This window comes from Panthera tigris, chromosome A3, assembly GCF_018350195.1.
Source record: "Panthera tigris isolate Pti1 chromosome A3, P.tigris_Pti1_mat1.1, whole genome shotgun sequence".
NCBI lineage: Eukaryota > Metazoa > Chordata > Mammalia > Carnivora > Felidae > Panthera > Panthera tigris.
Window position 1 is genome coordinate 25,197,177 of NC_056662.1, and position 11,360 is coordinate 25,208,536.

General features: G+C 55.4%; 1 protein-coding gene across 1 annotated transcript; it reads left to right on the forward strand.

Moving 5' to 3' along the window:
* The first annotated feature begins 1,109 nt into the window (after positions 1–1,109).
* On the forward strand, positions 1,110–10,525 carry E2F1 (E2F transcription factor 1). The gene is made up of 7 exons (XM_042980593.1): positions 1,110–1,385; positions 6,682–6,772; positions 7,145–7,364; positions 8,190–8,342; positions 9,212–9,326; positions 9,421–9,643; positions 9,774–10,525. The coding sequence occupies exons 1-7, from the start codon at positions 1,125–1,127 to the stop codon at positions 10,019–10,021; spliced, it is 1,311 nt and encodes a 436-aa protein (XP_042836527.1). The 5' UTR covers positions 1,110–1,124; the 3' UTR covers positions 10,022–10,525.
* Positions 10,526–11,360: the final 835 nt, after the last annotated feature.

Here is an 11,360-nt window from a genome sequence, read left to right on the forward strand (position 1 = left end):
CCTCAGAGCTGGCACAAGGCCTGGCACAGAGAAGAGGACAATATTGGTCAAATCAGCTGACCTGAGCAAAGAGAAATGGCTGATGGAGAGGTCACAGGGCCTCAGGATTAAATGCATTTTCATGCTCAGCACCCTCACTTCCTCCCTTTGTGAGATCTAACATGGAGTTAATGGTGGAAATTCCTCATCATGTTGTAAACATTTGTTACCTCTGTTCCTCTCCTCCTCTTTTCACTAGACTGAGCTGTTCAAAGTCTGAACTAGGAATGAGGCACAAAGCAGACTCTCAAAACGTTTGTTGAATACAGGAGTGAATGAATGAGTTCAAGGAGAAGCCGTGCATTGGCTATTGAAGATTCCAGCTAAAAGGGGGCTTATAGGAAAGCCCCAAGCTGTGTTGGGCCAGATGTCCCTCCCCATTTTCTAGCAGCCCCCTTCTGCTCAAGCTGACAAGGACAAGGCAGGTGCAGGATTTGAAAGTAAATATATAGGTGGGGCAAGTTGAGGATGGGAGCAGCAGCTGGGACTTTGGAGATGGGCTTGAGAAGCTAGAAACGCGGAACAGCAGCACCTAGTTATCTAGACCGAGCTTGTTGGGGCTACAGGTGGAGGAATCTGGGGGTCACATGAGGTCTGCGTATGGTGAGAAGTGCAGAACGGACCCTCTGTCCTAAAGGTCTCCACACACAGGGATCAGCAGGATGCGATGAGTCGGGGCGGGAACCTGGCCACCACGCCTGGGGTAGGGACAGTCCCCGCTGGGGGCGGGGAGTGCGAAACCTCCTGGCACCGCCCCGACAAAGCCTGCGCGCGCCCGGTTCCGCGATTGGCCGCGCCTCCTCGCGCCGACGCCCCGTCCCGCCCACCGCCGCCGGTCCGGTGCGCTGCAGCCAACGGGTGCTGTCGCCGTCGCCCACGTCACAGTCCAGACAGCCAATGATGGGAGCGCTCCGCGGCTCGTGGCTCTTTCGCGGCAAAAAGGATTTGGCGCGTAAAAGTGGCCGGGACTTTGCAGGCAGCGGCGGCCGGGGGCGGAGCGGGATCGAGCCCTCGCCGCGGCCTGCAGCCATGGGCCCGCGCCGCCGCCGCCGCCTGCCACCCGGGCCGCGCGGGCCGTGAGCGCCATGGCCGTGGCCGGGGCCCCCGCAGGCGGCCCATGCGCGCCGGCGCTGGAGGCCCTGCTCGGGGCCGGCGCGCTGCGGCTGCTCGACTCCTCGCAGATCGTCATCATCTCCACGGCGCAGGACGCCAGCGCCCCGCCGGCCCCCGCCGGTCCTGCCGCGCCCGCTGCCGGCCCCCGCGACCCCGACCTGCTGCTCTTCGCCACGCCGCAGGCGCCCCGGCCCACACCCAGCGCGCCGCGCCCTGCACTCGGCCGCCCGCCGGTACGGACAACACAAGGGATACTGGGCCGAGTGCGCGTCTGGACCCCCGTCCTGACCCGGGCGGGGCGCGGTTTTTGGCCAGGAGGCAACGGGGGCGGGGGAGGGGGGTGGGCCGAGGCTCCCGGGCTGGGCGGGGCCGAGCCTGGGTTGGGCCTCCGGGCCCCGCCCCGGGGTGCGGGGTGACCTCGGGCCAGTCCCCGTTTGCTTCTGTGCTCTGGGCCTCGGCTTCCCAGAGCCGCTCGAGAGTCAGACTCAGTGATAATAATGGCCCACGTGTATTCAGCTGGCGCTGCCTGTATGCCAGGTCTCTGGCAGACTTGGAGCCGGCTAAAACTCACAACCATGCTGTGAGCTCAGTGTTGTCACTGTGCCCATCTTGAATTGAGGCCCAGAGAGGGGAAGTGACTTGCCCCCGGTCCTACGGCTGCAAGTGGCGGGTCAGGGATTTGAACTGCGGCCTGCTGGCTTCAGACCAGAACTCGTGGCGGGGTAGTGGCCACGGCGCCTTGGGGAGGTGAAGGAGGGGTGTCCTGGAGCCAAACTTTTGAAGAGTCCTTGAGGAGACCCTCCTTCCTGCCTAGATGCTCCACTGCCAGGTGCAGGCCTGGGCCTCTGGGGACAGGCCTCCTGGCTGGGAGGCCTTCTCTGCAGGGGCGGGGTGGTTGGGCCAGCTGCTGATCCCCTCCCTCTGCCTGTCCTTCCATCTGCCACCCTCCACCCTCACAGGCCCTGGTTGCCATGGAACCTCATTAATGAGACAGGCAGACCCCTAGGCCCCCAGGGAAGTACTGGGTGGGCTGGGCCTCAGGGAGCTGGAGTGGAAGCCCCCAGTGCCAGGAGAGAGGAAACATCCCAGGGAGATGCTTTGATAAAGTGCTGCTGGAGCAGCAAGAGGCTCAAGACTGGGGGGGCGCAGAAGAGGTGGCTGAATTACAGGGAAGAAGGGAGTAGAGGCCCAGAGCTTGGACCCGTGGGCTTCAGGACAGGGTGTGGAGACCAGTTGGACTGGCAGAGCCTGTGGGCGAAGGTGGGGCTTGGGAGGCAAGCAGGGGCCAGGCCAGCCTGGCAGGATGGGGTCTCAGCAGGGGGCTTGGAACAAGTGGGAGGGGTGAGGCAGAGCCCAGGGCAAGGAGGTGGAAGCTGTCCAACTGCTTATGGGGGCCTGGGTGGCAGCTGGTCCCTGAGGCATCCCAGCAAGTCTCCCCTAACTCCCTTGGCCTCACGCCCAGTTCTGCCTTCCTTCCGGAATCACCGAGATGCTAATAATAATAACAATAGGAGCCACCATTGTTTTGAGACTGTTTTGTGTGTCAGGCTCTGTGCCAAGCACTTCACCCAATTAATTCTCAACAACCATCCCCTTTTACAGATAGAGAAGCTGAGACCCAGAGATGGTAGGTCATTCAGCTTAGTGAAATGGTGGGGCCAGTCCAAACTTCCTGAGCGGTTAACCAATTAACCACCGAGATGCCTTGCCTCCTGGAGATGCTAATAGAGGGCAAAGGAAGTTCACAGACCCTTCTAATGGGTGAAAGAAAGGAGGAGGATTCTACCAGGGGTGGGTCACCTATATCCCAGTGACCTGTCTCTGCCGGTGCCAGCTTGGGTCCTGGACATGAAAACTGCATTTAGCTGACTGAGAAGTACTTAGCAGGCCTGGGGCTGTAGAAGCTGAGCTCCGCGCTCAGAGGGACTGCCGGAGACTCGGCTGAGGAAATGTCCTCCACCTCACCCCCAGTGGTGTCAGAGGCAGCCTCTGTGAGCCTGAGCATTCCATTCATTCAGCTGTTGTTGGGTTAGTGAACACCCAAGAGGTACCAGACACAAGCAACTAAAAACCTCTGCCCTCAACAGGACTTAAGTGCTAGTAGCCACTTCCTGTCAGTGGATGGTAGGGGCGAGGGCTGGCACCATCCTGGAGCTAAAGCCCAGAAACATGGGCCCAGCCTTTGCCCTCCAATACCTCCCAACTCCTGTACCTCTGGGTAGCCACTGGCCATATGAGCTGTGGCCTCCACTGACCCTCTGCACTGACATTTGTTTGGGACAGTCTTTGAAACAAGCTACAGGTTCAGCTTCTGCATCAGTGAGCATTCATTGAGCATCTCTAGTGTACAAGTCTCTCTGCAATTCAGCCATTCCTCCGGGCCCTTCCTGTCCACCTCTATCCCGTCATGGCTATTAAAAAACAAATTAAATATAATGCACATTTACTGGGGTGCCTGGGAGGCTGTCGGTTGAGCCTCCAACTCGAAATTAATTTCTATTTAGGTCCTGATCTCTGGGGTGAGATTGAGCCCCACGTCAGGCTCTGCACTGAGCTTGGAGCCTGCTTGGGATTTGCTCCCTCTGATCCTCCCCCATGCGTTACTCCACGCGTGTGCGTGCTCACTTTCTCAAAATAAACATTTAAAGAAAATACACATTTACTACAGAAAAAGAGTTAGACTAAAAAGTTGAAGGGGGCAGAATGCCAGCCCCATCCATTTTTCCTTCTGTTTTCTTTTCCTAAGCTTTTTTTTTTTTAAGGTGGTTGTGACAGCTTTCTTTTTCTTAAATTTCAAAAATTGTAGTTTTTCCTTTATTTCTGTGTTCAAACAGTGGATCATCCACACCTTACAGATATGGTAACAGTCCCCCATGATTGTCCCCCACCCACACACCATACAGAGCTGGCTCCTAGAATGGATTCTAAAAAATATTTTAGATATTTAGAAACTGGAGAAAAATGTTTCGTGAGCTTTTTAGTCCAAAAAGGGATCATACAAATGCATTGCCCTCTAACGTTTTTCTTGTCATTATGTCTTCGAGAGGATTCTGTGTCACCCTGCCTCAGTCCTGGACAGCTGGGTGGTATTCTAGGGGTGAAAGAGCCATACTTTTTGTGCCTCCCCTTCCACGGATGGGTATTTGAGCTGTACAGATTTCCTTTTTTTTTTTTTGCCAGTGTTCTGTGTTTCTTCACCTCTGCCTTCCCAGGCCCCTGTGCTAAGATCTTTAGAGAGCAGTGGTAGAAATTGACATTTGCTTGAGGCCTTGGTTTAGGGTGTGGCATTGACCTGTCTTCAGGGTGGGCAGGGGCCTGCAGAACAGGGAGAAGAGGAGGGGAGGGGTGCCGTTGGCAAGAGCATGCTAGGTTCAGGCGCCAGGGGCAAGGCTGGAGAGGAGGTAACATTCTGGTTGGCTTTTCGGGGCTAGGTTCTGGACTAGGCTCTAGGGAGGCAGGACTCATGGTAGATAGGAACGTGGGCTCAGTGCCAGCCTGTTAGGACTCACATCCTGGCCCTGCCTCTCACTGTCTGTGCAACCTTTCCGAGGTACAGTTTCCTCGGGCAGTGGAAGTCATCATGGCCTCTGCTTGCAAGGTCCAGGCAGAAGCTTTGATGACCGAATGCAGGCAAAGCAATGATTTAGCAGTACCCATTACACAAGAGGCACTCAGCACGTGTGAGTGCTTCTGTCCCTGGGACACCTGAGGGAACCTGTGAATATGCAGTCAGAGGGAGGGTCTGTGTGGAGGTTCATATAATAAACAGTAGTTGATGCCAGGCACTGCATCCAGTGATTATTTAGGCCCAGTGCCTGCCTCCGAGGGGGCCCTGCCCTCCAGGTGAGACAAACACGTCTGCAGAAATTTGTATTGAGAGATAATGTGGGGGAAGATCAGGTATGAGGCACTTCAGTGGGCGAAGGGACCCGGTCTATTGCGGGATCAGAAAGTGATGGGGAAGGTGCCTGCCCCCGGAGGTGGAAGGAATTGGTGTGAAGAGTAGGAGGGAGGGAGGTGAGGGCACTCCCGGGAAGGAACCAGTATGGGCTAAGGCTTAGAGACCTGTCTCAGCAGAAGTGCAGGTGGAGAAGTGGCAGAGGAGGACACTAGGGTAGAGAGGGACAGGTGGAGGTGGGGAGATCGCTGAGTGGTCCACATGGGAGGAGATAGTGGCTGTGGTGATGGGCTTTCTTGGCAACTACACGTGATGAGGGCATGGCTGCCGAAGGTTCTAGCTGGGGTTATGCGTGAAGGAAGGGTATGGCTGGTTTGGGTCAGGCTGCACCTGAGAGGCCTGTGAGACTCCATCCTCCAGTGTGGGTGACTAACCCGTGGGGTGTTCTGGGCGGAGATCCTGGCTCAGCCGCTTCCGGGCAGTATGACGTTGGGCCTCTCTGAGCTTCAGTTACGTTATCTGTAAAATGGGGCCATTATTGTGCTGCTAGTCCCACAAGACGGACCGAACATGCAGAGCATGTGTGAGCACCAGCTGCCGCCATGTTCAAACAAAAACCAGAGAGAGGAGGCAACTCGCCCAAGGGACCTATATCCTAATGGCATAAAACAACAAACAACTAATACAATACTGTATGTGAGCTATACTAGAATTGAAATTAAAAGCTTAATTAAAAAAAAAAGAACTAAGCATTTATTATCACACAGTTTTGGTGGGGCAGGAATTCAGAGGAGATCTCTTCTGAGGTTGCAGCCCAAATGTCCAGCCAGGTTGCAATCATCAGAAGGCATGACGAGGGTTGGAGGACCTGTTCCCAGGCTCACCGGTGGTGCTACTGCAGGAAGCCTCAGTTCCTTGTCCCCCTGGGTCTGTGTGACATGGCAGCAGCGGTCCCCAGAGTGAATGGTCCAATTCAGAGAACAAAGAGGAAGCTCCAGTGCATCTCGGACCCAGTTTGAGAAGTGACTGGTCACCACTTCCATCACGCTGCTCATTAGAAGCAAGATACCAGATCAGAACTATATGTAAGGGAAGGAGAATTAGGCCCTGTCTTTTGAAAGGAAGAGTACCAAGAAATATGCAGACAGGGGTGCCCAGGTGGCTCAGTTGGTTAAGCAACTTGACTTTTGCTCAGGTAATGATCTCACTGTGCGTGGGATTGAGCCCCGCTTCGGGCTCCGCTCTGACAGTGTGGAGCCTGTTTGGGATTCTCTGTCTCTGCCCCTCCCCTACTTGTGCATGTGTGTGTGCATGCGTGCTCCCTCGTGTGTGCGCGCACTCTCTCAAAATAAATAAATAAATAAAAAAAGAAATTTGCAGACATATTTTTAAACCACCACAGGCCCCCAGGGAGGTAGTGGTGGAGCTAGAACTTGAACTCGGGTCTTCTGCCCTCCACTTGAGTGATCTGTCCTGTGTGGTAGGATTGTGTCCCCTGGGATCCCTCACACACTTAGATGTCCTGGTAGAGAAAGTGGGGCAGGGGTGGCCCAGGAGCACCAAGCCCTAAATTAGGTCTATTGTGGCCTCACTTCTGGTTATTGGGCATCATCCCATTGTTTCTACCACAGGTAAAACGGAGGTTGGACCTGGAAACTGACCATCAGTACCTGGCCGAGAGCAGCGGGCCAGCCCGGGGCAGAGGCCGCCACCCAGGAAAAGGTACCCACAGAACTTGGGCTGGGGCAGGCCCCCTTGACCCAGCCCAAGTTGGGGGTGTGGACAAATATGCTTGCAAAGTGAGCTCTGGTCTGTCAGGCCTGGACCTGAGCCAGGCCTCTGGAGGCCCCGAGGGGCAGCTGGAGTGGCTGCCCGGCATGGCTTTCCAAACCCTGGGGGGTGGGGAGTTCCCCAGCCAGAAAAGGAATGCCATGTGGTTGGCAGGCGGCAGCCCCAGGGCCTCCCCGTCAGCTTTGCCAAGGGGAAGGAGCCATCTATCCCTCCCACCCCTATCCCTCTGCCCTGCATTGCCAGGAAGGCTGGCCTGCCTGGGGTGGGGGGGTGCTGAGGGAGCCACCTCGCCTGGACCCCCAGGTGTGAAATCCCCAGGGGAGAAGTCACGCTATGAGACATCGCTGAATCTGACCACCAAACGCTTCCTGGAGCTGCTGAGCCGCTCAGCTGATGGTGTTGTTGATCTGAACTGGGCGGCTGAGGTGCTGAAGGTGCAGAAACGGCGCATCTATGACATCACCAATGTCCTCGAGGGCATCCAGCTCATTGCCAAGAAGTCCAAGAATCACATCCAGTGGCTGTAGGTACCAGCCAAACAGGAGGGCAGGCAGAGACTGAGGCACAGGGCTGGACCAGCCTGGAGGAGCTGAGAGCAATACCCACCGTGGCTGCCCGCATCCTTGTCATATAGCTGGGGAAACTGGGGCTTAGGGAGTAGAGGAAGGTACACAGATCTCACATATGCAGCTTAATGCACCTTCATGTATTTCTTTGCCTGGGGAGCCACCATCCAGATCAGGATAAAGAACACACCCAGCACCACAGAAAGTTCCCTGTGCCGCTTCCCAGTTGTTGCCCACCCCTCACACTGTTAGGTGATCACTCTTCTGCCCTCTGTTGCCATCAATGGGATTGTCTAACACATCTGTTTTGTTCTTGTTAATTCTTGTTTTGTTTTTCTCCTCTCCTCTCCCCCCCGGCCATCCTACTCCTCTCTCATTGACACATCTGCCTTTTCAGTTTTTAGCAGATGATTCCATTCTGCATCATTTTTTTTCTTTTTACTTGACTACGTCTTGGAAGTGCTTCCACGCCTGTACATCTGATGCATTCTCATCCTTTTATACAGCTTTATAGTATTCCACAGCATGCCTGCACCATCATTTACTTATCCTGCCCCCTGTGAGGGATATGTTGGTGTTTACAGACATTCAGGCCCAACTTTAGACCCCTGCCAGTCTGACTTGGAGCCCAGTTCAGCCCTCTGCTGCTTCCCAGCGAGAAGCCAGACCCAGAGAGGGACAAGGGCTCACTTAGATCTCACAGAACAGGCAGCAACAGACTGGGTGCTGAGGGTCCGGGCTCCTGGGCCAGGAGCTACAAGCCCTCTCTTTGCCTCCTGCAGAGGCAGCCATGCAGCAGTGGGGATCGGTGGGCGGCTTGAAGGACTGACCCAGGACCTCCGGCAACTGCAGGAGAGTGAGCGGCAGCTGGACCACCTCATCCATATCTGTACCGCCCAGCTGCGGCTGCTTTCTGAGGACTCTGACAGTCAGCGATATCCTTGGATCTTTGGGATGGCCCCCATGGAGGACAGGACTGGCGGGTGGGCATCCCATCCAAGTGGGACTGTGAGGTTACCCTGGGCCCTGGATTCAGGAGAGGGGTCTCGCTTTGGATGCAAGTTCTGGGCTCAGCATTTACTTGTTGTTATGCTGGACAAGTTACTTAACCTCTCTGAGCCTCAGCTTCATCTGTAAAAGGGGAAAGTAATCAATTCTGAAATTGCACAGATTAAAACAAGAAAACTTAGTACAAGCAATAGTAAACATTTATTTGGCAGTGATTCAGTACATGGCCATAGCTTCATAGCTAGATATCTAAGTTCTTGTTTGTCTTTCATCTAGAAAAATAGTAACTTATTTTTAAGATTTTATTTTTAAGTAGTCTCTGCATCCAACATGGGGCTTGAACTCACAACCCCGAGACTAAGAGTTGGCTCCACTGACTGAGCCAGCCAGGCTCCCCTAGAAACTTTATTCTAAAATAAGGGGTTTGTTTTGTTTTGTTTTGTTAGTAAATACCCAAATTATGTTTAAAAGTTTTGGAGACAGCCACCAATTGACACCAAGATCATGGGTCAGAATGAATTCTCAGCACCAGGCCTGGAGTTGTCTTATGTAACTTACATGAAATTATTGCAGGCAACCATCATTACTTTGGGATTAGATGGGTAGAATGCTCTCACTGTACACATGTGGAAATTGGGGCTCAAGGTGTGAGATAGGCCCAAGCACCAACTATGTGCCAGGCCCTGGGGTGGGGGATGGAGAAGACAAGAGAGACAAGGTAGGTGTGGGCTCTTATGAATCCTCTGGGTGGGTGGCCTCAGAGGTCAAAGATCACGTGGTCCTTGACTCCACCAACCCTGGCCTACGTGACCTGCCAGGACCTTCGTAGCATCGCAGACCCCGCAGAGCAGATGGTTATGGTGATTAAGGCTCCTCCAGAGACCCAGCTCCAAGCCATAGACTCCTCTGAGGTGAGACTCGGGACTCCAGACCTGACCAGGACAGGCTGGGGTGGGCTGGTGGTCAGCTGAGCCTCAATATACCCTGCCTGCTGCCTCCACCCAGACCTTTCAGATCTCCCTTAAGAGCAAACAAGGCCCCATTGACGTTTTCCTGTGCCCTGAGGAGAGTGCAGGCGGGATCAGCCCTGGGAAGACCTCATCCCAGGGGACAGCTTCTGGGGAGGAGGACAGGGCAGTTGACCCTGCCACCACAGTGCCACCACCATCATCTCCCTCCTCATCCCCTGCTGCGGATCCCAGCCAGTCCCTGCTCAGCCTGGAGCAAGGTGGGTGAAGGGTGGGTGGCTGGGTGGGGTGGGTCTGGGCTCCTCTCCCAGCTGGGTGGGCAGGCGTGACAGCCCCCTCTGCCCTCCCCGCGGGCCGTCCCCGGCCTGTGATGCTCCCCCATCTCCCCAGAACCTCTGCTTTCCCGGATGGGTGGCCTGCGGGCCCCTGTGGACGAGGACCGCCTGTCCCCGCTGGTGGCGGCCGACTCGCTCCTGGAGCATGTGCGGGAGGACTTCTCCGGCCTCCTCCCTGAGGAGTTCATCAGCCTGTCCCCTCCCCACGAGGCCCTCGACTACCACTTTGGCCTTGAGGAGGGTGAGGGCATCAAAGACCTCTTCGACTGTGACTTTGGGGACCTTACCCCCTTGGATTTCTGACGGGGCTTCGGGGGACCAGGGCCTCCTGAGATCCCACCCTGTCTCTGCAGCCCTGGAGCCCCCTGCCCCTGGCCGTCCCCCCAGCCCGATTGGAAATGTTTAATTTATACCCTATCTCCCCTATCTCCGGAAGCTTCTAGCTCTGGAGTCTGGCTATGGCCAGGAGGCTGAGCAAGCCAGGAAGGGAAGGATTCTGTTTGTGGTGTGTATGTGCATGCACCCAGCACCCAACATGTGTGTACACGGGGTGAGTGGTGTGTGAGCATGTGTGTGTGCATGTACCGGGGAATGAAGGTGAACACATCTGTGCGTGCACTGAAAACACGCCCCAGTGTGTCCACGTGTGTGTGCATGAGTCCATGTGTGCGCGTGGTGGGGGCTCTAACTGCACTTTTGGTCTCCTTGCTCCAGGGGCCCCACGAGGCCCAGGGTGGCCACCTGCCCCCAGAATCCTGCGTGCTGACCAGGCCAGGTGGAGAGGCCTTGGCCTGCTTGTTTGCAGGACAGCGAGAGCACTTCTGTCGTCTTAAAAGGTTTTTCTGATCGAAGCTTTAATGGAGCGTTATTTATTTATCAAGGCCTCTTTGGCAAGCCTGGGGCACCAGCTAAGGGTAGGAAGGATGTGGGACTGATGCCCCAACTCCCTATACGCCTGAGCGAGGGCGGGGGTCCCTAAGCTGTAATTTGCCCCACTCCGAAGGAGCTGAGGCCTGAGCGGTTTATTTATTGGGATATTGAGGGAGGGAGACAGACTGACTGACTGACAGCCATGGGTGGATTGAGGGGGTGGTCCCTTCCCAGGGGGTCACTGCAGGACCCCATCTGCCCCCCAGGATGGATGTGAGATGGGAGAGGTGAGTGGGGGACCTTCACTGACAGGGTGGGCAGGAGGGGTGGGTGAAGGGCTGCTCCTAGCCCAGACCACAGGGGCCCCTCCTGTGGCATTTGAAGTGCCCCCTCTACCCCACTTCTTGCTCTGCCCCACCCTCCAATCTGCACTTTGATTTGCCTTCCTAACTGCTCTGTTCCCTCTTGCTTTGGTTTTAATAAATATTTTGATGGTGTTTGGGCTGGGTTTTGGGACTGTGTTCTGGGAGCAAATCTGAGAGAGGGAGAGGTAAAGGCTGCTGGGAAAACACCCCTTGTCTACTTCCCCACTCCCTGCCCCTGCTTGGTTTCATTTCATTTGAGCCTCCCAGCCACAAGAAAGGTAGACTTCATCACCATTTTTGTCCTAACTTAAAAACTGATCCAGTGAAGTGGTAAGTGAACTCCCCTCCCTTTCCCAGTCCCAGAGAGGCCACTCTGATTGCTGTGTTCCTTCCAGATGTTTCTGGGC